General features: G+C 37.0%; 1 protein-coding gene across 2 annotated transcripts in view; it reads left to right on the forward strand.

Moving 5' to 3' along the window:
* Nucleotides 1-27384, forward strand: part of SRBD1 (S1 RNA binding domain 1) — a 127735-nt gene that overhangs the window by 39304 nt on the left and 61047 nt on the right. For both annotated transcript variants that reach the window (XM_027454080.3, XM_027454081.3), the window contains one exon: nt 22452-22543. In XM_027454080.3, coding sequence (XP_027309881.3) covers nt 22452-22543 — 92 coding nt within the window. The remainder of the gene's footprint in view (nt 1-22451; nt 22544-27384) is intronic.

Here is a 27384-nt window from a genome sequence, read left to right on the forward strand (position 1 = left end):
GCTTTAACAAATGCCACTTTCAAGTTCCATGCCTCTACATTTCTAATGTTACACTAGCTTAATTCCCATTACTTTTCTGCTTCATAGCACTCGCAGTTTGAAAGGGACCTAACATTCGGGTTCACATTATGATAATTAGGTTTCAAAGCAGTGTGGGGGGATTAAGATGTCTGAAGTCTAGTTGCCGAATAAAGTTCAGAACTACTTGTAAAACTTGTTTGAGTGGTTAACAGAAGTGGTTTTATTTATTCAGTGCTCATGCAGCATTAATCCGTATTTCATCAGGTACCCACAGTGCTGTAACTCTAGATATGACCTTGGGACTTAATTTACCCCATCTCAGTTTTCCTTATTAATGTGCCATGAAAGAGGTACATGAAAGATAGCCAACATCAAAGCACCTTTTCAAATAAAGTGGTTGATATGAATCCTCTGGTATTTAACACTGTCTGTCAAATGTTTCAGCTGGTTTGCATCCTTTTACAAGCTATTGCTTGCTGCATTAATGCAGTTGTTTCAAGTCTGTTGAGAATACAAAGGGGCAGGGATATAGGAAACTTTATTCCCATTTCTTTTTGATTATGCTTTCTTTAAGTTGTTTTTGATGATATTTATGTACTCATATCTACGCACTTTAGGTCACTAGATGTCTGATGCAGAAGGTAGAAAATAGCTTAGAAAGTTTTTGTGAAAGGAATACATATTCCACGGAAACAATACACACATTTGAAATGTGCACTGAAGATCTCTTTGTTCTATTTTCACTCCTTGCAGGCCACAGTGAAGTCACAAGAAGTCCTAAACAATAAATAATTTTAGGGAGAAACAAGTTTAAGATGTGTGCGAATAAAACATGATAATTTAAATCATTTTTAATGATGTAGTGCTTTCCAACCAAGCTGTATTCTGTCCCTTATTTTAAATAAATTGTTTTGTGGTTACTTATGACAACAGTCAGACATCATGAATGTGCACATTTCAAATTAAAAAAAAGTGTTTGTTTATATTTAAATAGCATCTTCACTTTGCGTAGAGGCTTCCTCCTCCTGCTACTCTTGATGCTACCTAACATAATGTTAGGTAGTAATTGGTCTTTTGTTCAGGGAATGTGAAATGTAGTAAGTCACAGCATTCAAAATACTATCCAGTGTTTGAACTTGATGTATCCACAGACTGGTGTCATGCTTGAGCTGAATCCATATTATAGAGAAAAGGGAGATGCAGAAGTCATCTTGGAATTTAAAGCAGTCCAAGAAAGCAAAGATTCCCCTGCCTTCCAAAGTTGCTTGTTTTGAAAGTTTACTGTAGGTGCAGCATTACGATCTGTACTCTTTTTTTTTCTTTTTCTTTTTTTTTTTTTCCTGAGGGAAGGAAAAAGAATGGGTAAGTAATAACAAAATGGTAGAACAGGTGTAATAGGAGATGGTAATTTCAGGCTTGTACAGCATGAATCTGAAATTCTTTAAACAAACTTTATAAGTGATACATTTGACAGATAATTTTGGAATGCCATCTTTAAATTCTATTTCAGCCAAATAACTTTACAGTTTTTAAGGTAAAAACAAGATCTAGCTGGGACTATGCCAGTGTGAACAAGGGGACTATGAATGCCTTTAGGTACAGAAGAAGTAAGATATATGGGGAGTCTAGACTTGAACAGTGCAAAGGTGGGGAGGTGGTGGTGGTGGCCAGGAAGTAAATGTAACTAGTGAAAAGAAATCTAAATCTTGATGAAAAAGTATATTTTTCCAGAACACTAGGACGTGTAATTTGGTTCGGATCCAGGACAGTCTATGGGAAAACAATTGGGGGAAGTATGGGGGGTTATGTTAGTAGTACAACTTTCCTTCGTGGTTTTCTTTTTCCAAGATAATATGATCAGTAGTGTCAAGCAATGGTTTAAAAAGTTATGTATTTTCAACGTGTGAATGTCTTCAGACCTTTCAAAGATTAAAAAAAAAAAAAAAAAAAAAAAAAGTCTTCTACATAATTAGGGAAGATTTTGAGACAAAAATCTGTAAAGCATGTAATAATAAGTTGAAGGGCACCTTTGTGTACTCCTCAATTGGAAATGCACTGATTGCACAGAATCACAGAATTATGTAGGTTGAAAGAGACCTCAAGATCATCGAGTCCAACCTCTGACCTAACACTAACAAGTCCTCCACTAAACCATATCCCTAAGCTCTACATCTAAACGTCTTTTGAAGACCTCCAGGGATGGTGACTCCACCACTTCCCTGGGCAGCCCGTTCCAATACCTCACAACCTTCTCAGTAAAGAAGTTCTTCCTAATATCCAACCTTTCAAATCCACTTCAGCAAATCACGTAAATGTAAGAACTTTACCAAAATCTCCCACTCTACTTTTTTAAACAGAGAGGTCACTTGTTATATTTAGGATTGCAAAATAACTTTTCTGATTTCAGTGTTATGTTCCCTACTGAGCAGTAATTTGTGCACATGCTATTTCCATGTAGATCTTTGCTATTTTCAGGTAAATGAATCATATATACTTTTGAAGATAGCTGGAAAGCACCTCATATTGCAGTACAACAGAAATCAGGTAAAGAGGGAGAAGCATCAAAAAATATTTACAGATGCAAGAAGTTTGAAAGTTTATTCAGAGAAGCCAGGCAAAGGACATTCAATGAGCAAGTATTGTTATTTCTGCCATAGAAATCACTAAGGCCCGAACTCTTGTGTTTAAAGCTACTTCCAGAGCCCAGAAATGTTAGATGAAAGGAAAAAGTGGATGACTAGATCTTAAATTTGCTAGATTGCTACAGTAAAACAAAACTAGTTCATTCAAACGTACGTTATTGAGGTGGTAGGGTACCTAACGGTTTTAGAATAAGCTTCTTGTTTCAGACTGAAACGATATACGCTGTGACCATTTAACGTGGTTATAACTTTCAGAGTTCTTCTCTGGCATTTGTTCAACACCACAAGGTTCTCACCAGTTTAATTTCAAAGAGATTGCCATGAAGGGCTTATCTAGCAGAGTGAGCATAACATAAGGTGCCATTGTAACATGCTCATTTCTCTCAGCATCAATTTTTGAATTCAGTCTGACAGCCTTCTTTCTCTGAAGGGTCACCTGAACACCCTAACTTGTGATGGCTTTTGGTTGTTTGATGTTTGGAGTGTTCGTAGAGGGTGAAATTTTCAAGTTGCTGTCTTCTGTTCTCAGTGCATCTCTGCCATCTTGTACCTACAGGAAAAGGTAGGAGCCTTTTGTTGGGAGGCATCTGGCTGGTGGCTAAGATCTAGGGATGGCTTGAGGAATGCAAGTGTGAGGAACTGGGAACTTATTGGAGGAAGCTGTACAGAATGAATGAGAGTGAAGTCAGGGACTAAGGGTCAGGGCATTTTCAAGACAGAGGCACCAAAATATACTATAAAGAAACTTGCTAGTGTGAAAGATGACCTCAGAAAAGGCCACATGTCCCTTTAGCCATGCCCTGCTGTTGACATAAAACTGCAATAGCTCTGAACTCACTTAAATTGTGCATTCTTTTTTTCTTCAGTGTAGTGGGTTGTCAAGAAAATGGTTCCCTCTTCTCTTCTTTTTCCTTCCTTAATTGTTTGTGAGACTGAAGGGATAGTGTACAATCCAAGCCTAAAACTGAGGAGTGTACAATCCAAGCCTAAAACTGAGGAGTTGATCTGAGCTGGAAAAAAGTGACATAATAAATTATTGCTTCTCATGAGGAGCATTGGAGACGATCTTAACAGCTGCATCTATGATTTTTTGTTACCTAATAATAGATTTTATTTTATTTTTAGCTGTAGTGAGCTGAAGTACATTTGCTTCATGTAACTCCAGAGTTGTAAAATGGTGTCTATTTGTCATAAGGCTTGGAAGGTTAGATTTTAGTCAATTACTGGGAAGACAAGGGGTCGTGTTGTGCCTTTAGTCTTGTAGACATTTAGTGATGTGAACCTTGAATGGTCCAAATGTGGTATTGATACTGATCTCAAACAAAACAGAAAATTGTAGGCATTCAGTTCAGCTGCTATAGCACTGTTTTAAGTGCTTCAAAAAGTAGCATGTATGGTTCAGTGTCTCTGTAGGTTTCAGCTGGCCTTATTTCTTTAATTACCTTTAAAAAAAAATTAATTACCTTTAAAAAAAAAAAAAAAAAGTGGTCAGTCCTCTATTTCTTTCTTAACAGAAATGAAACGTGATCAGATTTGGTTGTTACCTGCTCAAATGAAAGCTAAGAGAGTTTAGATAATGATTAAGATGAATCTTTTGATATAGTTTTGGCTTTCTGGTCGTTGGAAACTTAGTGGTGGCAATGCAGAATTCACTTCAGAGAATGTAAGCCGCCTGGTAGTGGTCTGGTTTCCGTCATTTTCCTTTGTGGATCCTTCTGGATGAAACCTGTGAGCCACAGGTTGAAAACAAATGGGTTTGGACCTAAAAGTATCAAGAAGTAGAAATACTCGGAGACTTTGTATTTCAAATAAGTGAAATTATGCATAGAAAATCTTCTCTCTCGCTGGTATTTGTGCAACTTTGATTACAGGAACTTGCAAGGTGGTTCTCATTATCCACATCTGTACATTTTACCCTGCTAGCCTTTGTCTGTTGCCTGAGATGAAATAGCATGGCTCCATAGTAGTATGGTATTACTATGCTAACAAAATCTTTGATATCAAGAGGTGAATGTAAATTAAAACTATTAGAATGATTTGTATTGATACCGTCTTTCTAAAACACGTGACAGCTGAAATACTTGAGATATTATTCTATTATCCCATTCATTCGTAGAGATGTCGCACGGGCTTGTGTGTTTCAAGTGACTGTCATGAAATAGATGTGACAAGCAGTACATTTTCCACTATTAAAGACTGGGAAAATTAATTTTGGCTCTTTATTGTATAAAAAGTCTCCAGCAAGAATTACTTGTGGAATCCTGTCATGAGTTAATTTAAGTAGAAGCATTCAAAGAGTTATCAATACTGATAGCATCCAGATTAAAGTGATATAAATACAAGATGTATCCCTTGATTTGTGAGGTAATAAGACTGAATGTTATGGCACAGTCTGACCTGGTTGTATGTTTGGATAGTGTTTTCCCTTCAAGTAGACATTCTGTAGGAGCATAAGGCAGAAGTAAGCATTTTTCCATTTGTGTGAGATTGCCAGTAATATGTTTTTACTGAAGTTGAGATCCTGCCAAACTTCATACCTATTCATTTGTGAAACCACATTTGGTATTCTGCGTTTCAGCTCTTACAGGGCTCCCTTTATTGTTGTGAGATGTAATATACAGATTTATTTATTTTTTTGAGCTTAAACTGTGCTATTATCGTTGATGCTGGTAGCAGAAGCTTGGGTTAAGTGGTTAGATTACATTAGGTAGTCTAATGCTTTGTTGCATACCTTGATTTCAATGTCTTCTAACTGGCAGAGTTTTCTTTGGGATGAAATTCTTCATTCCAAGTCTCTGTTAGCATGTATATGTGTGGGTTTCGTGTATATTTAAAGAAGAATTGGAAAACTTTAAGAAAATGGACTGAGTGTATGCACAAATACTGTCATTAATGGGGAAAGAGTTTCTTTATTCTCTGAAGTTTCAATACTATTTATCTGGCAAAAATGAAAGTTTTCAGGCAGATCCAAAGTTTGGACTGAAGTTTCTGCCTCTCCCTCTGAAAGTATGTCCAGGTTTGTTTTGAGTAGTAGACCTCAGGAAACTGACATTTGTACAGCTGCTAACAAATTCCCTCAGTGTCACGAGATCAACTGTTACAGACCTCGATAAAAAGGAAAATGGCTTAGATTTTAGGAAAATTTGAAAATTAATGACTTCTAGGTGTGATAGCCTGAGAATCTTCCAGGACTGAAAAGCAAATGCAATGTATCTGTCAATAAATAAAGCAAGGGCTCCTTTACGCCACGGTTAGATAAATTCTCCTTTCTCTGCCTGATTTCAGACCATCGGCTCTTAGAGGCTGTTGGCAGTGCATAAGTGAGTGCTACACGTCGCACCTGAAGATGGTGTAATTCTGTTCGATGCTGAAACTGGGGGCTCTGCTAGTCTGGACTCTTAACTTTTCTTACCGAGAAAGCGTATGGCAGTCTTAAAAGCTTCATGAATGACATTGAAAGAAGCCACAGCAACGGGAGATGCTTCAGCATACTTGTGATGTTTTCAAGGCATGAGAGGCAGAGAATATAGACGTGCTGCGTGTCTCAAAGGGCCTTTGAGTAGGTTATTTCAGCTTGAAAAGGGATTAGATTTAGATGACTGCAGTGTCAGACATGTGTAACTGAAGGTGCCTATTGAGAATAATTCCTTTCTATAACTGGATTCCAGCAGTTTTGTCAATGATGAGTAAGTGGAGGGAGTAAGAAATGATCCATTTGTCATAGTGTGCGATACGGAGACAAGAAAGAGTATGTCTGAAAGGAGACATCAAAAGGCACAAGTTACATGAAGCACCTTCTTCAGTTCCAGGCCCTTCTAGCAGGAACAACAGGGACAACTGGCACTGGGAAGGAAAAGGACACAGAGGAAGAGAGTGCGTTATTTTTCCCGTTTCTTTTCAATTTGAAGAAGCGTGGGCTGCTTTGGTGACATCAAGTAGGGATGTAAATTTAACTGAGTCCTTTTAGAAATTCTGTATGTTAGTTATTTTTATTTCCTTCAAACAGTCCTGAAGTCAAGTTTGGGACAGAAATAATGCTTTCATTTTAATCCTTTTTGCAACTGCAAGTAATATTCTGGTTTCTAATTGAATCAGATTATTTTGTGTAACATCAAATGCTATTCAGACAGCTCAGATGTCTGTGGAGATTTCCAAGTAAAAAAAAATGTTGGCAGTTGTTTTGGGGGGGCGAAAACATGTCCACCTATATACAGTTATAGCTATTGCTAATATTAAATTGGTTTTCACATAAAAATTTTCTCTTGAACCTAAGTAATTTTTATATTTCATTAAGCGTATTTGGCAGCTAAGGCAACATGCCTACTGCCTGTTCCATTCTTACATTGTAGTGTACTGCCAGTAACAGGTGAATAAAACACATTTTGACATTTGAACTTGACAGAAATGTTTCAGGGAAACAATTCAGACATAGGGCTTCCCCAGATGATTCTCTTGTCAGTATCGCGATGTTGTACTGTAAATATTCTTCAGAAGCAGGCTTTCATTAAAATCAATGATGTGTTTATTACTTGTTCCTGGTTGGGTTTTCCCTCATAGTGTAAAATCACAGCTCAAAGTTATTTGTCATGTTTTAGTAAAGTTGGTTTTTAGAGGTTAGTTTGTCATTTTTAAGTAAATCGAAGTGGATATTCGTGCATTACTTCTCAGTGATTCTCTGTCTGAAGAAAACATAGATCTAATCTGCTATGAAAGTGGATAGAAAGAGACATTGTCAATTTGAATGTTGTAAAATGAAATAATTTTGAAATCTTGATATAGGATCCTTTTAGTATATCCTGTTTCTCCAAGTAACAACAGCAGCAAAGGCTTTTAAGGAGATGCTTCGTTCCTTTTAAAGAGACGTACAAGGCTGTCCCTGTGCCTGCTGCTGTTTGCGAACTCAGCTCAGGAGTGGGCCTTCGTCCCCAGCTGGTCTCCTCACCCTCCCGCTGCCCTCCGAGCCTTTTCTTCATCTTACCTGAGGTGGCTGATGGCTTCAGGGGAAGACCGTTCATGGGAGCAGCAACCCTGCTGAGCCTTATTAGCAGAGCAAGTTGGAGGAAATTATTTTTCCCCTCACAGGCTTCTTTTCCATAAAGCTGTTACTATGGGTTAGCGTCTGACAGGAGTAATGTTTTCTGCTGGAATCAGGATTTTACATAAAGGGTTGTTCCATTGCTAAGTAAAGGGAAGAAACTTAACATTAAGTAAGGAGAAGAAACTGGCAACATCTGATTCAGAGCATATTCTTCTGTGTTTTGTGGTCTGTAGGGAATTTCTTCTAGCTTTTTATAAATTAAAGATGCAAATTGAATGCTGATTATAATGTAAATATATTTTCTTTGCTCTGCAATGCAGTAGGTGCAAAATTGATTACTTTGTGGTTGAATTGAAACACCAGCATTAGGGGAAAAATCTAATTTTGCTTAATACTAGATTGTGATAAACTAAAATTTATAATTCATACAGTGCAATTTGAGTAAGAGGCTTTACTTATGTAAATTGTCTTATGTAGTCTTAAATACTGATTTTTGTACTCAGTATTAGCTGAAACTTATATGTCTCACTTCGAAATTTCAATAGCACATGAGGGTATGGTTTAAGTTTGAATCTACTTGTTATTTATGAAGTATATGTAAGTTAGCTTCTGTTGGATTTCATGACAAAACATCAGTTTGGGATTTCTTCTTTACTAAGTTACAGTTGGCATAATTAAATTGCATAAATCACATGGTGCTTGTGGTGATGGTGATGTTGTGAGCCCTTCGGATCTTCAGGGGAAATTCAGACTTGGTGCTTGTGAAATGTTTGTTCTGGTTCTCAGGGTCTGATTAAACTCAAATCAAGGATGCTCTGGTGTGAGGTATTAATAATAAGTAATGGGTCTCAGAAATGCACCCAGCCTCGTAGCATCCTGCCCGGGGAGAGCCCTGGGAGGGTGCAGTGCGGATGCTGGCCATGTTGCGGCGTGTGACAGTGCTGGTGGGCGAATGCAGCTTCACACCCTTCAGGCTGAGGGCTGCTGATGGCAGCGATCACTCTGGTCTGTCAAGCAGGGGCAGGATGAGGCTTGGCTCTGCCACCTGCCACGCTAACCAGCAGAGCTGAGCCAGTGCCCAAGGGCAGGAGATGCTGTGCTGCATCGCAGGGTGCTGCGTGCTCCTCGCTGCCGTATGTTCTCTGTAACCCCCTGCAGCCAGAGCGCCTCCGGGCTCTGCACTGCTGCACTGCCATGCAGTCTCTCAGATAAGCACTTGTCTTCATGTGGACAACTACTGTTCTAATATTGGATTGCCTCTTCTTCTACACCCCTGATCTTCAAATCTTTATTTTTTTTTATGCAACAGCTGTTAGTTATCTGCAAGAAAAGTCTTAACAGCTTAACATCAGACACTTGAAATGAAGTGGGCTTACTCTGTTACCGCAAGAATCAGCACTGTGAATATTTCCATTCACTTCTGAACAATTTCAGGCTTTGTTTTTGCTTACAACATTTGAGAAGGCTTTTTTTTTTTTTTTATTGTAGCAATGTTTGTACACAACAAACATGTTTACTAACTAGTTGACTTTTTAAATTTCTGCTTGTTTGTCAGACTGTGCTGGGGCAGATGCGTGCTCTTTGTGAAAGGCATACACGATGCTGACTGTTTTTACTGCCATGAAGAAGCTCTGAATCTCATTTTACCAAAACCTCGATTCTCATCCACAGAGGGTCCAAATGCTCTTGTTTAATACATGTATGTAATAGGTTTGGAGTCCATGCTCATGGAGGTGCTCAAAACCTGACTGGAGGCAGCCCTGAGCAAGCTGCTGCAGATGACCCTGTCTTGAGCACGGGTGTTATACTCACCAGTCTCCTGAGGTGCTTTTCAACCACCGTGATTACTTGGCATTCTGTAGTTTTACCAAAAGCAGAAAGAATCACCCCAAGACCTTGTTTCTTCATTGCTTGTTCATCTTGCTGGATCCAGACATAAGAACCTAATGACAGCCCCAGAAGTTGGAGCAGACTCTGTGGGTATTTACAGGCGTGGGTTCTGGTTGTGTTCTCTTCCTTTATAATGCTTTCACAAAGACTCCTCCGTGAAGTTTCAGTTTACCTTTCTTTTTTGCAGTCCAGATGTAAATTGACAGAAAAGCTTTGAAAGAATTTGTTCTCACTTTGAAATGATGCGTGCGATGGGGGAGAGAACAAAGATTTGAATGGGGGAAGGAAGACATCAGTAATGTGTTTTTTGCATGGTTCTGTTTTGTGGTTATATTTTTTTTAGAGTTTTGGATTTGGGCTCTTGCTAGGTTTTTGTTATTATTATTTTGCCTTCCAAGAAAAAGCTGATTACGAGCTTCCTGGTATGAAGTTTTCATTTGTAAGAGAAAGCAATACAGTTATATGAGAAAAGGATGAATTAACCATTTTATTTTCATCAGTGCATTTGCTTAGAACTGTGTAATTGTGACCCACAGGCCCTCAAGGCTTTTTAAGATGCTTTCCCCATTAAAAAAAAATGGGTCTCAAAGAGGGTTAACATGATTAAAAAGATGCTTCATGATTTTTTTTCCTGTGAAATATTTGTAGCTGTAGTCATAAGCAAGGCTTTTTATTACAAAAAAATAAGTACAGCTGTACATTTATACACACAAAGTGTATAAATGTGTTAATGAAACTCTACGTTATTTTAAAGAAATTTTTATTGCTAGGATTACAGGTGATTGACTGTCCAGTTACTGTGGAAGATATCTTTAAGCAGAGAAACACTTTTCAAATTGTAATGTAAAAAGTAGGACATAAAAAATAACTTAGCTGTTTTTATGATTCAGATGTAAGGGATCTCTTTTCAAAAGCTAGAATGCCATCTTATCCTGTGCCTCATATTTGGATAACTAAAGAAAAGAATGACTCACTATTTTTTTAGTTGATTTTTTTTTCCAGTTTAAAAGTAATTGGTTGGAAATGAGGCATAAGAAATTTCAGTCCAGAGGAAGAATTTTTTTTTAAAGTGTTTGTAACTGGATGAAAAACATGTTTTAAATGAAGTGGTCTTTCAGCATATGTTTCAACATATGTTTGTGCCAGTTCTAGTGATATTACTCATGGAAGGTCTCCAGTGTGGATCTGTCACAACCTGAGGGAACAAATTATTCCCTTTTAAAAGAATAGGGAAAACAAGGATAGCACAACCTGACTGAACTTTTACTTTAAGTATCATTTACCTGGTTTTGTCAGCTTTTCCTTCGGGTTGAGCCTTACTAAAGGAATTTGTTTTCTGTAAAAATGTGAATTTCATGTATCTGTTTCAGGTTTGTGAGGATTTGGTGTTTTTTATTTTATTTTATTTATTTTTTATTATTTTTTTCCCCACTGAGGTTGATACATGCCTCTGTAACGCAAAATGAGAAGGTATCCAGTGTTTTAGATGCACTATTGTCTATCCTTTAACCATTTGATGTTTAGCTCACTCATTTGATGATGCATTCAGTTCAGATTAACATCTTGTGCTGTAGATGCCCAGTGGTTGCATATGATATCAGTAAAATAATAATACTTAAAATGATGATGAGGAGGAGACTAGAGAAGGTGTGAAAGAACTCTGGAGGCCCCAAAGGAGAAAAATGTGTAACCTAATAACAAGACAGTAAACAATACTTGTTGCTCTACAGATACTCAGATGTTCTTACGTTTAAATCTATGGCTGAAAAAATAAATTTAAGAAATTGTTACTTTTAATCCATGAACATCATGGTTTTAAAATATATTTTTTTAATGTTGGTATCTTTCTTGATTTTTTTTTTTCTGTATGCTGTAATCTTTTATAATACTATAATGCTATAGTTCCTTTATAGGTGAATAATAATAGGTTTTGCTCAGAGCACTAAGCTACCACCTCTATTTACAGTCTTTCTTCCAATGAATAAAAACAATGTATTTAGATAGAACGGAACATTTCTTTTTTATCAGCTTCGAAATATTCATAAGCTAGAAGAAACTGTGAAAGCTAAGTTTTTTTTCCTTTGTTAAAGATAAAAAGAGGATTTCAAAAACTGTAAGAATATCGTGACGATTGAATTTGCAGAAATTACTTGAGAGAGCAGCATATAACTTTAACAAGCTCTGCTTAAAGCACCATTTACTCTATGTAACATTTGTCTCAAGTGTGTTGAGTTAGAGAATAAACACGAGGCATATCTGCTGTGAGCTAGAGCAGCCAGCTCTTTTTTTTTTTTTTTTTTTTTAAGATGAATTCTAAATCAAAGAAAAGTGAGAGAAACATCACTGCTAGAAAAATGCAGTCACACGTTTGCTTATGATACAATACCTCAAAGATGTTTTCCTGCCAGCAATCATTCTGATTCCCGAATTCTTAATTAATTTTGATTTTTGCTATGTGGAAAACCTGGATACTTCAGAGTTCAGTGCCAGAAAGTGTCTGTAGTTTGGAAATATTTTAGATAGTATTGTCAGATACAGCCTTGTATCTAGGGGAGGGAGCAGGGAGGAGGAGCAGTGGGGAATGGTGTTTCCTCTCTCTGGGCAGGCTGCATTGCATTGCTCTCACTCTATAGCTTCCCCTTGTCGATCTGCGCCTCTTTGGCCTGTGCAGGTCAGGGTTTTGTGTGAATCAAGGCAGTGAAATCTGCACCAAAACTCCAGCTGGCCTTCCTCCAAAGTGCTTTGAATGAGCACTGAAGGAAATGACAATTGCTGGAGGTGCCATTCTCCAAGAGGCATTTTGCTCCATATGTTGTGGTCTTGTCCACTTATTCTCCACTGTGGGGACAAAGTCTCCATGAGAGTTAATGTGACCTTAAACTTTAGCCTTTGGTCTGGCCTAATGAACTGCTTTGTAGCCACAGCACTTGCTGCTTTTGTGTTGCCCATTTTCCAAATAAAACAATTCCTGCCAGCAATTATAGCAATGGAGTAGCATGTTCTTAGTAGCTTTTCTCTAATAGCTTTTCTAGATAACTTCAAGTGGACTGTTAGCATGTCATGCTTCTTCATGTGATTTTTGTAATAAATCTGAATGCTTTATGAAGTTTGACAAATGAGATGGTTGAGAGGTCTGTGTTCACTACAGAAATTGGTGGGCTCTCTTGAATAGATCATCTGTGTCTTAAATGTCTGGTGCCCCACAGCAGAATGGCCCCGTGAATAGGATGGTGCTGGCAATAGGGAAATGTGTATAGCTGAAAAACTAGGCAGACTTTGAGGCAGACATCCATTTCCCCAGTTACTACACATTGGTGACAACACAAAATATAAACAGTAATGTTAAGTACTATTGTACTAGCAGGAGCCTATTTTAAAAAATAATAAATTCAGCTTTTTTTCATTCTCCAAAACCTTGTGACTTTTACAATGCTCCAACCTGAATAGGCTGCATCTCGACTCTGCCTGATCCTGCTTGGCTGGAGGAGACCCCAGCTTTCCCCACGTGCTGCCACTGCAGGGGTTTCCGCTTGGCTGAGTCGAGCCAGGGCTGCTGGCAGGACCACCGTGGCCTCTTGCTCTGCAACCAGCAGCTGCCTCCGCTTTGCTGCGGCTCACAGCGCTGCCTGGCCCATTGGCTTCGCCGAGCTCATGAGAGCTGAGAGCTGCAAGGGCTAAGGGTGCTTGTTCTGCTCTTCGGTTTGGGACAGTTTTGCGAGGCTTTGGAGGTAATCTTTTTTGCAGCCTGCAATATTTGTGACATACACATCTGGGCAGTTTTGTTTCAAGAGTCTCTATAAACGTATCAAACACGAGCATTTCACATCACCTAGTATTTTTCTCCTTTTTGAAGGCATGCCTGCAAAAATCAGTTGTGCTCTTTGACTTGTTTGCCCCTCAGGGTGAAAAAAGGTTAGGTAAAATCTTGCCAGTATTTGGCTGTGTTTTTTTGCATTGTATATGTGACTTGAGGTCACTGAGATAATTTAGTTGTGTAAAACTGAGCATTGGCAGGGAGTGGTCTTGAAATTATGAAGTGTACTCATAAGGAACAACCAGTTTGCAAGCCTATTTTGTTTTTATATGTAGACTCCTTCACTTAGATTTCCCGTGTCAATCCTGAAGCCTTATTTACTGTCCTTACTTTGTTGTAGTATTAATTGGCTATAGATAGGTAACTTTTTAACTGTTGTGGATGTATTTAATTACTATTAATTCTTTTTGATGTACTTCAGTTCTACTGTTTTGTAATTGCATGAAATGCGCTTTTTTTTATTTTTAAACTTGTTTTCTTCTATTAAGGTAATATGGTAACCTGTAATATTATGCATATTGCCATGATTCCCTTCCGTAGCACTGCTCCAACGGGGAGATAAGCAGCAGTTGGTTCTCACTCTTGAGTTCCTACTGTACTTCAGTGTTTAAAGTAAATGAACCAACTGCTTTTTAGTTGCATGGTTAACTTGGAAGTAGATTTTGGACATGCAGTTCAGATTTTGAAGTCCTTTGCAAGAGCAGAAAGGAGCTTCCACTCCAGCTGCTTTATGAGCAATGACAGGACCTGTTTTCTGAAACTGTCAATAGAAACGGTGGGGGCAGTCGCAGGTAACTGTCACCTTCAGTCTCGAGATGTGCCACACTAGGTCTTTCACTTTTCACTACAGGCATGGGACGTGTATTTCTTCTGGGGATGAATCCGCAGCACCGGTTTTGTTCAGATAACAGCATCTGGCACTAGATTGATTTAACAGGCTATGAGGTTTGCTCTTTTCAGATATGCACTTGTGCGGCAGCTTCTGTACAGCTCTGACATGGCCACACGCTGCTGTTGTTTTTTCTGCCTCCTAGCACCACGTGTGAAGCTAAAGCTCTTTGACACCTGCCATTTGGACCCTTTTCTTACTGAAAAATGTCATCGTTTTCAGACAAGATGAAGACAGATATATGATCATTCTTTCCTTCACAGGGATGTGCTGAGGGCATGGTTCATAGACAAATGAATAAAGGGTTGCAGGCCATAGCTATACAGTTAGTTTTATTAGTTTAGTACGGTAAGTAGTTTTTGTTTGATTTAGGGGCTCACAGAGTTACAGCTAGTATGGAAAAAATGAAAGCATGGTAACTCATTGTTACATCTTGCAGTAGTTCTGAAACCTATTTCATTCCAGTGGTAAAGCATAGGAATTGTACTCTTGTACTGTCAGGAAATTTCCCCAAAACCACTGGGTTTTGGGGAAAGGAATGACGGTAGCTGAGGAGCTGAAATGAGAAATTTTTGAACTCTTCTGATTCTAATCAGTGAAATGTTTCATCTAGGATAATCAGGAAGGTAATAGAACTAACTGGACTCCGTTTTTCAAAGTATTAACTTTTTTAAAGGAGAAACCTTTAACTCCCATGCCACAATTGCTTCCCCCATATTTTGAAACCTATTTAGTGCCTCACAAGGAGGCAATCAAGTTATGTGGCTCAGTGTAGTTCTTATGTTTGAAATGTCCTTTTGTGTCTGAGTAGATGTAAAATGTTCTTAGAATATGAAATTGGCTCACTGTCCTCTTTTCTACTCCCAAGCAGTGGAGGTCTAAAATGGGGTTCAATAGTCCTAACATTTCCCAGTGTGCAAGGAAGTGGGTAATACTTGTAGGCAGTGATTTCAGTAACTGCATTTCTGAATATATTTCCTAATTTTCAAATATTTGTCATACATTTCACTTGTTCTCAGAGATCTAGCTGCAGGTCTGCAGCCAAACTGCATACTTAAACTGGCTTTGATTCTTGTATTCCTTTTCATTTCACATAAAACAGACACATTGGGGAATTCTTGCATTTTATCTGATGTTAGAATACCAGACTTGTTAAATAATTTTATTATTATTTATTTTTACGTATTATCCTCATGTTTTAGCATGCATTTCAATTATGTAGTGAAGTTTAGTTCAGTGTAAGCATACTGGAAAAATGGAAAGTCATAAACCTTCTTAGACTTAGTGTTATTTTAGGAGACATCTAACTTCTAATGTTTGGAAGCAATGGTACAACCTGATTAAATGACCTTGCTGAACACTACTGGTACAAAACATCCTCATTCTGTTCTGTTCAGTAGGCTCTGAAGATTTGTGCTGCCTACCAAAAAAGCCATCAAGCTGCTTTGGTGCTAAATACTGTTTGTGACTGAACAGGAAAGAAATAGGTTAAGTTTACCTAATTGCATTAATGGTTGCCTTGAAATTCTGGCATTTCAAGAAGCTGCTTTATCAGCTGCTTGTTGCCCCAGCAGTAGGTCAGCACACTCTTTCAAAAATAGTGTTTCTGACTGCAAGATGTTGTTCTGTGTTTGAATTTGCTGCGTGGCAGTTCTGATTTGAAACAACTTAATCACTTTTACTCTAAAAAGTACATTGTGAGTTGGTCAGGATGAGGTTACTTTCTTCTTTGCATACTGTAATTTCTGGTAAATTTTGCAAAATACTGACTGAATCTTTCACCAAAGGTAGAAACATTTACAGACTTGGTTGTTAATTCAAAACACTTGTAAGCAGTTTCACCAAATATTTTCTATGGGGATTTGCAGAATGTGGCTGAGGAACAACGCGCCATCTGTATCACTGCTTATAATTTGATGGGCTGTCTGAAGGCACCTTGTGTGCATAGCTTCTTGTGTGCTTGGGAGCTCCTGAATGGGACCTGTTCTTTAAAACTTGTCTTCTACTCCCTCCCCAGGTCTGATTGATTGGCAGTCACTCTGAGCTTTTCTGTTCTGTTTTCCAAAAGAAGACCATAGCACCTCTTGTCTTGAGTGCCTGATTTTGAAGGATGATCTTCTATATAAACCAAATTTGTGTGCTGCGTAGTGACTGAAAGTTTTGCATTAAGTAATGGAAATTAGAGAAAAATCCCTTTCTTATCCAACAGTATATTTTGTCATTATGAATTATATTTAATACTGGAATATCTCCTGAGTTTTATATGTTGTTAAAATTCAAAGATAAATCTTCAGGTAATTTAAAAGCACAGATGAATTGTCTGTTTCTTGACTTGATTCTGTTAAATAATGATTGCGTTCTAGTATAATGTTTTTTCATGATCCTAACATCTTCCTTTACATCCGTCCTTAACATCACTGGGCATGGGGGAAAGACCAGATTTTGAGTTTAATTTCATCTGTCAGAATGACAAGCTTTTTAAAATCTTTTGGGGCTTCTTACTCTTAGAATACATTATTGAGTGTATACCAGAACCTTTTTATCTTTCATTTTCATGACATATGTTCCTCATAAGAGGAGGTGGGAAGAAAAAAAAAAACAACTGTGCTGTGTCAGTTCCAGGGTCTGTCAAGTCTGTTGTCCTGTTGTTCCTGTGGTGAGGTGCTGAGTAAGTGACAGCATCTTGCTCAGCTGGCTTTGGACTGCAGCTCCCAGTCAGGGAACTGTGCCGTTGTGTCCAAAACAGGCAGCAATGTGTGGGATGGCAAGAAACCTGCAGCTCACTGCTGGTGGTGGTGAAGGGACTGCTGGAGGGGCTGTCCCACGGCCAAGTGTCCTCTTCAGCCTGAGAAGAACAAGTGATCCACAAGTTGAAGGGCAAGTAAGGGAATTGGTGTTTCATTGGAAGCGTTTCTTTGACCTCCCCTGGGTGGTTTTGATCAGTAGCCAGGAATGGGTACACAGGAGGAAGTGTAAGGACAGACGTAGATATGTTGTATCTCCAGCACTTTCATAGATCTCAACCATTTTTACTTCAAAACTCTTCTGGAGCTACTTGTGACTTGTGTTTTTAGCAAGACCCAATGGATTTTTCATTGATGAAACTGCCCGATTGTCTTTTGAACCTTTACTTAAGTCTTCCCTGGGTCTCCTCAGTTTGCTTTTAATCTATGAACCTAATTAAAACTTGTAGCATTCTAAGCCAGCTTCTAAATGTACTACACTTTTCTAGCAAGTGTTTGGGTTATTTTATTTCTTCCTGTCCTGTGTAATTCTTAAACCGATTATTTGAATAAGAAGCACTAAATAATCTTTTGAGCCTTCTGTATTTCTGCCCTCAACTGGAGTCTCCAACTTCTGTTGCCACAGGGTTATGAAGATTAAATTTATTAGTTAAGCTGATTTAAAATCAAAACCAAACCAAACCAAAACACACACACACACACACACACACAAAACACCTCGGATTAGATTAATTAACCATTAAATTATGACTGAGGAAAGCTGTATTTTGTTGCAAATTATATTTTTATAACCAAATGGGAAAATCTGGCCCCATTTGGAGATGAGCTTAGCCTTTGCTTTTAGAATGACCATGACTTTCTTCCAAACAGTGACATTGGTCACTTCTTTGTGCTGTTCTCATTACTTAAAATGTCATTTTAAAAGCTTTTAATTGTAAATCAGTGTTTTGGAGACTGTAAATCATGTCAATTTGTACGAAGTTGCTTTTCAGTCTGCTGGTCATTAATTTGGTATTGCATTTGATTGTGGGGAAGTGACTTCAATGTAATAAAATAGTCTGAAATATTGGTAAAGCTTATGAAGATGTCAGGCAGCTGTATTCATCTTTAACTGTAGAAACCTCTGGCCTGACATTTAATTCCTTATACATACGTTAGATTTTTACATATAGTTTTGAAAAGGTTTTCAGCAAAAACTTAATATCTGAGAGTTCAAAAGATTCTTAAGAAAAAAAAGTGCCGTTTTATGCATGTACGTGAAATCTGAACAACATCTGAACAACTTGAATAACTCGGACTTTTTAAATGTTATCTTTGTTCTGGTTTTGTAGGTACATGGTAGCTTTGAATTAAAAAAAAAAAAAAAAAGAAGTAGGTATTGGATTTTTTTTTTTTCACAAGGAAGATTTTTTTTTTCTGTAAAAATTAAGGGATTGGAAATCTCAATGTTTTGAACAGCTCTCCGTATCAAATATACAGTGCTTGTTTAAGATAAGTACGAAAATACCTTGTTACAGTTAAAAAGCTACTTCAAGCCTCTAGAATACAGCTAGCATGGTTTCCAGCATAAAGCTGAGACACCACCAGGTGGTGCTAGTGGAATACATTTAATGTTGGTTTAATGATGCTTCAAAGGTCTTAAAAATAAAAGACTATCGCAGTCAATAAGAGAAAATTTACTTTCTATACAGCAAGCCTATTTGTACAGTCAATAACAGTAAATTGAAATATTGTGTAGCAGCTTCCTTTCAGGCACTTTGAAAAGATTAGATTATAGAAAAGAATCTTTACCTGCTTTTTTTTCTTTTTTTTTTTTTTTTTTTTTGCTAATTCAGAGGGCACTTTATGAAACTTGTCTGCTCATGTATTGTAAGTGTAGACTATCACAATTGCTTGCTTATTTTTCTACTGCATACTGACTTACAATAGCAAAATAACAACGTCACCAAAATTTTTAAACTGCTATTATTTTGGTCCCTACAAGAATCTTTCCCAAAGAAATGTTTAGAAATATATATTTTCTTCCTTTTACTCAGGGAAGAGTAGGAAGGCTTTTTAATACATTATTTGGCTTGAAAAATTAAAATGGAAAAAAAATCTAGTTATATATTTGTAAGTTTTTAGGTAATTATTTACTACCTGTTTTAGATACAGTTTACCAACGTTTATGAGGATTCTAAGGACCTTATTTAACTCTTGTCAAATTGTGTACTTTTTTATTAAAAAAAAAAAAAGTAAATTAAGAACTGTGTGGACCACAGAAGTTTAGAGTAAATTTGTATAGCCCACTGGTTTGAGGAGGTTTGGTTTTGGTTCACTGTGCTCTGACATTAAAAATGCTTATTCTTTGAGAGCAGAGCACTTTATGACATTAAATTAGTGTAAATTGTCCTACCTGGCGTCCTGTTTTTTAAAAGAGAGTATTAGAATTAAAAGAAAACAACAACAACAACAATTACAATTGTCTCTGAATCGAAGTGGTGCTTTCTTGCCCAGTCAAAAAAGAAAATCTAGAAAAGCTGTGAAGAAAAAAAACCCAAACCTATTTTGCTTGTAATCGTAGCGTTGTGACTGAGCTAAATGTTAGAGCATTGCATGTGCCAGCGTTGCATTAGTAACCACCTCGCTGTAGCTAAAAACAAACTGAATAAAACCACACGACAGCCACTAATAGGTCTGTAAAATCTTAGTTGAGTATGGTTGAACAAACCAGAGAATGGTTTCTTTGGAGTTAGGGCCCTACACATTTGCTCTGGGTAATGACTTAAATGTATTTAACGTCTGGGTTTCACCGTCCTAGGGGCAGCGGTATGGGGCTCAGCGAGCAGAAACTCTTCCCCTTTCTTTTTCAAGTCTGCTACACCAAATAGTTTGTGGAATAACTGCGTGCGTATACAAAACCATCTCCGAGTAGCTGTCAAGTAGCCAGCGTATGCTCTTCTGAAAGTGCTTTTTATATTTTGTTTTCCTGCTTGAGATACATTTTTACTTGGCTTTCCCCTTGCCTTTCCCCCCACCCCCGCAGCCGGTGAATAAATTTTCTTGCACTTGAGAAAAGGAAATGTGCTCTTTTCAACTGTTTCTTTCCCATCCTGAATTTTATTTACTTATTCTAGCAAGGAGTTCTTGTGCTACCTACTTTAAAATTTGGCACAATTCTTTCCTTTTCCTACTGTAGAATCCTAGTATAGCTGCATTCCTCAGTTATGAAAATCGTCAGCATTAATGAGAATCAATAAAACGTCAAGTGTCTTAAAGTTTGCATCCAAGTCTCCTTTATGTACTTTGGTGTTTTTTTCTTCTTCTTCTTATTATTATTATTTACTTTTCAAGGCAGTGAGAGGGATCAAGAAATGTTGCGTGTAGTAATGCAACTTATAGTATGGTACTTTAAAAAAAAAAAAAAAAAGGTGCAAAACGTTGAATGTGATTTTTTTAAATAAAAATGCGATGTCAACAGAAACTAAACTAAATTTATAAGTTGCATGAGAAGTTAGCTTATGGACCTGTTGGAATAAAGAGATTGAAGAGAAGTTAGTTAAAGCTGTTAGTAGTATGTGCTAATGTGTGTGGGTTTTTTGGAAGCAATTTCTCTTTTATGAAGAAAGGGAGAACTTGCCAGATGCTGCCTTTATAATGTGTGAACAGGTTAAGAAATACATTCTGTTGCATTGTTCTTCGAGCTACCAGTTCATCAGGAAAATCAGTTTGAGGCTTCTGTCAACATCTTCATTTTTCAGCAGTTGCGTTTTCGTGATATGACCCTGTCTTGCGATCAGCTTTGCTAGTGACTGTCAGTTACTGTCTGCTGGGGGACCGTGTTTCTGTCGAAGGAGTGCCCGTAACACTGAATCTTTTTAAAAGATCATGTAAACAGTCTCGCTTCCATTTGCCTCATTCTGCCTGCTGACCAACTGGTCTGAGTGATTTTCTGTTCTGTTAAACCAGTTGTTTGAATGGTTCTGAAGTTACGGGAATGCTGAAGAGAACAAGGGTTTATTCTCTGTGTTTATTGAAAGATTCAGGCTGTTTGTAACCCTGAATTATTATTTTTTTTTTTTGAAATTCAAATAACTATAAAATCTGACATGTATACAGCAAAAAATCCAATTTTTGTTAAAATGGCAAATAATAATAGTTTTAGAATAACAGTAAGAAATTTGTACCTTTAATATCTTTGCATTTTACCTTTTTTAATATTAACACTCCTGTGGCATTGAATAGGAATGTGCTTCATCTCCGAGCTATTCTCCAGCTTTCCTAAAGGGATGGGCTTCTAAGTATCAGTTTCTTTATTCCTAAAATTGACCTAACTGTTCTTAAAAGCAAAATTTATAGTCTCATTTAAAAACAATATAAAGCACAGATAAGATTTTATTGAAAGGTCTGTTTATTGAGGGCTATGGTTTCCCCTGTTACAGTGAAGATAAGGTTATTATAAGTGGAATAATATATATATATATATATATATATATATATATATATATATAAAAAAAAAGTAAAATAGCTCTGAAACTGATAGTGTTCCTCTCCAGCACAGACGTGTACCATGTCTTAATTATTGCTGTGAAATTCAAGTTCTGTTGAAGTTATATGAAGAAATATGCTGTTGATTCACTGGTGTCAAAATTTCACAGCTGCAAATAAACTTAGACTGCAAATATTTGATTGCAGTTTTCTCTTGAGTGGAAGTAGAGCACTTGAGGATTTTTTAATTATATGCTGTGATTTGAATGGGTGAGTTTATCATTACTGAATGGGTTTGAGGTGGTGTAGATACACAAACTGTCTTTTAAATTACTGAGGACATCGAGTCTGTGTTTTTCTTTGGGGATGGCGGTGAGAGCGGGGAGAAGACAGTATTAAATGCTTGCTGAAGAGCGAGCTGCAGTTCTGCGGCTCAGTCTGTATAGAGGTAGGTTTTTTTTCCTGAGTATTGTAGGCAGATAGCTTTGGACAAAGATGTGAGCACGCATGACTTGCATTCATTCAGTAGTTTAATTGACATTAAACTTCAGAATCTGGCTGATTTTAATGAAATACGTATTTTTTTCTCTTGTTTATTTTTTGGAAGCTTGTTTGTCTATTGGCTTCTAGTAACACTTGTTTCTCGTGTGTATTTTCTCTGTGATAAGAATACTACAGAGGTTGATATCACATACAGTGTATATTTATAAAAGAGGTAGAGTTGAAAAAGTGAATGTTGCAGGTCAGGGATGGGAGTTTTGTCTTAAATGGAGATCTTCCCCTTTGTACTAGCTTTCTTTTATAAGTATCCGGTTAATTTAATTCTTTAAAAAAACATGAAGCTTTAAAAAACAAATCCAGATATTTAATTAAGACACTGATAAATCTTCCAAGTGTGTTATTTTCAGTTGTGTGTTTTTTGATTGCTTGCCATTTTATTTTGCAGCATTGTCAGTGAAGCAGGAGCATCTATCTACAGTGTGAGCCCAGAAGCATCAAAGGAAATGCCAGACCTAGACCCTAACCTTAGAAGTGCAGGTATGATGTCTGTTGCATTTTATCACCATTTCAACCTGGAACTCCTTTCTCAGACTGTTTACAATATTAAGTATACATAATCAAATATATGTATTAGAAGAAAATGAAGAGTTTGTCTCCTTTGTTTCTGAACTTGAATTCTGCACATCTGAAGTCCTAGGTGTGCAAATCAATGACATCATCTTTTACCAAGGCCTGTAATGTAATGGACCACGTGGACTTATTTTTGTACCAGGATGGTATGGTAGAATTTAGGGGGATTAAATATAACCAATAAATTTTATGAACTTTCACAGTTGGATATGTCTGTGCCCACAGAAACAAGACTTTTCCTCTCTTCTTTTTCACTTGTATGTATACAAGTATCTGTGATAGCACTTAAACATTTGAAGGGCTAGGTAAACTGTAAGAATAGAAGAGAGAATTCAAAGTTGTGTTCATTCTGAAGTATGATGATGTCAGTTTTTTTTTTGCCTTCATCGTGATCACTTTTTGAAGTCTTCACGTAGAGGTCCTCTAGAAATACTATTTAGTTGTACGGTATGTGTGTGTATATATATATACATGTGTATATACAGTTCAGCATAAATGTTATTTGAGTATATTACAACGTAAATTTTTAGAAATATACAAGTGTAGTCAGTGTTAATAATTTTCAGTTTTTAGTTAAAGGGTGCTCTACAAAGATCAAATTCTTAGCAACTTCACTGGTGTCCAAACTACTCATGGAGTTGGTTTATTGGGAGATGTCTTTTTAAAAGCAGATCTGAGGTTGTTCTGTATTACTTCACTTCTATATTTTTACTTGTGTGTCTTTTGGTCTTTGTTTTTATCAACACCAGCTTTTTCATTTCTTTTTTTTTTTTCTGCGATTTGCTGTCATACTCAAAAATAAATAAATAAATAAAGCAGGCTTAAAAGTGCAGTAGTGTTCTTACATAAATCTCAAAATGACAATGTTCTTAATCTTACTTTAGCAGGCTACTGGCCTGAAAATTCTTAGGAGTACATCAAAATAGGTCAGCAGAAATAAGTTCTGAAGTTATGTGGTATTTGGGGGTAAAACTTCCCAGGATTTTCCATGTTCCTCTTTCCTCTTATTTCCATAAAGGGGAAAAAGGGATTTGTGTTAATACAATGTTTTAAGAGAATGGTTTTACAGGAAATTTTTTCAAATGTCTGCATTAGCCCTTCCCAGGACAGGCCTCTAACCTCTTTCTGCTTGACTCATTCCTTCCTGTCTGCGAACTGGCTCTGCTGTCATCATTTCTTCCCTGGGCCAAAGAGATTTTGCTTGTGTCATGGTATGACCTGAGCAAGCATTAGGCCTGTGACATTTCTGTGTTTGTGACAGATGCCACTAACTTTCCCTTGGGCCCAAGCGTGCTTTTTTTTTTGCTGCGGATATATTAAATGTGGTTTTAGAGTTTGAGGTAAAAGAACAGAGAAATATTAAAACAGGAAAAATCTTATTAACAACAATTTACTTTTCCAGATGTGCATTTCCCTTTTTTAAGAAGTTAGTTGCTGAAACATTCAGGCACTTTTATTTAGCACTGTGCATGAAAATATGGTAAATCAAATTTGTAATACATAACCAATTTCGGTATTAATTATCTGGAGTTCATCATTTCTCTATTATTACCAGGAGTTGCGTCAGGCATCACTTAAAAGCTGTTGCATCTGGTTTGAAAAGCATCAGCTCTTTTAACATGCTGCAGCAGTACCTCAGTGGTTAGAAACTGAAAAAAGGGTAGGATAGAAAGTGAAAAATAATTGCTTAGTTCTGTGGATGTCAGCTTTCATGGAACTGACAATGAGAAGTGTATTTATTACAACAGAATCTTTTGAGAAGTTTTAGACTTCAGACATTTTTCTTGATGTCTTTTGGTGTCAATTTGTAATTAGCTGCACTAAAGCTGTGGACACTTTTTTTTTAGGCTGAACATAACAAAGTGACATAACATGAGAGGGAAATAGTAACTGCTGTTTTTTTTTCTTTGCAAACTTTTTTCTTAAATAGCTTTTACTTTTGTACTTTTGATTTCCCTTTCTTTTAATTTGCAGCAAATGGAAAAATGACATGGTGTCAAAGCTGACTTGTTTTTTATTTTAATTGTTGTGTTACATCATGTCAAGTTCTGTGCTTACATGATAGCATTTAGCACATTAAAAGAAGCTGACAGCTGCATGATGAAGTGTGACATTTATAGTTAAAATAAAAGGTACAACTGATGTGAGATATCTGTGATCTTAACACAGTTTGCCACTTTAACATTTCTCTCAACACAAACTATGGAAGGTTTTTTTTTTTGTTTGTTTTTTAATTACACAGGTAAGCTTGTGTCTGTCCATCCAGGTACATGAACATAAAATATCGTGCAATATGTATAATTTAATAACTTTTACTTCTAGTGAAATCTGTCATATTTACAATGCTGTTTAGCATAGAAGACATCAATCCCAATCTTAAATAAATAAATGTACATATTATTGTAGTAATTTCTTTTTTGCCTAAGTGTATAGGAGGGAAAACAAGCATTTTGTGGGAGTGCTAATTGGTATTTTAATTAAGCCAAGAACTCAACTGGTTATTTTTATTCTCTTTGAGCTGTCTTTAAACCCATGTCATCCATGACCTCCATAATAATTAAGACAGATAAACTAATTAGATATACATAAACTGTAGCAGAAACTCTTCATACTCATCCATACAGCACTTCTAACAACTATTGTGCTTAGTTGATAAACAAAATGCTCATTTCATAAGTTATTTGCTTGTATCTGTGTTGCAGGCAGTGGGGTAGGGTTTGTATGGTTTTAGAATTGACCTCCAGAGATGGGTACGTTTCCTCTTTCTGGCCTTAGTATCAGCTCTATTGTCAATACTTTATATTAATCCAAGTTCACAAAAAAATTTGTAGCACCAAGTATGTATATTTCATGAAAGTGCAGAAGCTTCTCTACTGCTATTTCAATTCCTATAAAATCTTGTAGAGTGAGATTTGACTAAGTAGATAGTGAAGAACTTGATGAAATCTAGTTATTTGTGTTTGAGTAGAGTGAGATGGTATATATCCCCTTTCGACAGTCATTGTAGGATTAATGAGCAGAACAGCTATTTCTCAGCCTCACAGAATTGGGAGATAAGAGGCTTATAGGCCAGAGCAATAAAAGGATTTCCTACTTGATAGGCTGAGGTAGTTCAGCTGCAGCAGATTAGGAGAGTCCTGCCTAAAGAACAAGTCACTGGGGTTTTTGGATGAACCTTGCAGTAGAGAGTTGCAGCTTGAGAGAGAAGGGAATGAAAGGCTTCCTTGTATTCTCCTTCCCTGAAGCCTCAGAGTAGGCTGATTCAGAGTGGGATTTTTTGTCAGGGAGAATTTGCACCTTAACAAGAGTGGTTAGCAAGTTGTAAATGATGATCATCTTTGTGAAACTTATTAATGTGTGTCTTCTTGAGGCTTTGTGACTACCTCTCTTAAGGATTAGTGGAAGGGCAGTGAGGGAACTGAGGGGCTGGGTGGGTGACTGCAATTCTTTCTGTTCCACTGTGTCCTTTTAAAAGCAGTCAAATTCATACTTACCTGGCTGTCTTGATATGTTTTTGTTGTCATTGTTTTATTCTGAGCTGCCATCTGTGTGATACTTTGCATATTTGAGCTCTGGTTAACTTTTATGGCAACTTCAAGCAGGAGTTATTTATTGTGACTTACATGTAATTAGATTTATACATAATCTCTGGGTTATTCCAGGCATATCTGGTTGAGATTTGCCTGTGCCTTTTTTTGGTGGATCTGGATGCAAGTTTTCCTTTGATGTAGCTGTAACACCATGCTGAATGAATAGTTACTTTGCCTTCAAGTATAGCAGTAATTCTCCTTGCCATTACCTTTCTTTCATCATCAGTGTTTGAGAAGACTGTCTTGATGCAGTATTCTTTTCATGAGTGAAAGAAAAGAATAAACTCAGTGGTGGCAAGCGCTCTTGACTCAAACAGATGGACTCCATGAGAACTGGTGTCAGCCCGTTTTCAGTTGTTATTGGGCCTGTGAACTGTAGAATGTGCATCTACCAGAAGTTGATACCTTGATTGTTTTACCTCTATCCTCTCCTATATATTTTTTTGCTCAAGGGTTTATTTTGGTGTGCAGATCCTATATTGCTAATGAAAATGAGGCTTCTAGAACAAGAAATAAAATGAGTCTGTGCAGCAGGCTGTTGGTAGACATCCCCTTGCTTTTTGATTTTTTTTTATTTTTATTTTTTTCCCCTGTAACGCTTCTCAAATGCTGCTGCAGAAGCTTGTTGAGTGAACAAGGTTGGCTAAACCAATGCAAAGATTGTGGAGAGACAGGTGAAGTCTGTAGGAAGCATAAACATTTAAGACCTTTCTCAGTGCTGAAGGGTTGACATGCAGAAATACAGAATTTATTTACTTCCTAGAGGCTTGAAAATTTCTTAAGGTGTGGTTAGATAGTGTTTTGTTGTTATTTTTAGCATAAGGCAGATAACAGATGCACCATTTGTTTGGCATGTGCTTCAATCAGGATTTTTATTTTCTTCTGCTGTCTGTGTAATATGAAAAGCAGCCAACCTGGTGGAATGCCCACCTCCACTTTTTGAAGCAGATACTGTGATGAAATGAGCATTGCTTAAAAACTTTTAAGAAACAGGAAACTACTGCTGAGTTCTGGCAAATGGTGGCCTGAGAGTGGAGAATTGCTATAAGGCAGTAGTTATGCTGGAATTTTGGCTCTGGTCTGGATATATTGTCAGCAATATTAAATGAGGAATTAATTCACTTTGTTAAATCGATGAATTACCTTTCATTTTTACAT

This window comes from Anas platyrhynchos, chromosome 3, assembly GCF_047663525.1.
Source record: "Anas platyrhynchos isolate ZD024472 breed Pekin duck chromosome 3, IASCAAS_PekinDuck_T2T, whole genome shotgun sequence".
Classification (NCBI taxonomy): Eukaryota; Metazoa; Chordata; class Aves; order Anseriformes; family Anatidae; genus Anas; species Anas platyrhynchos.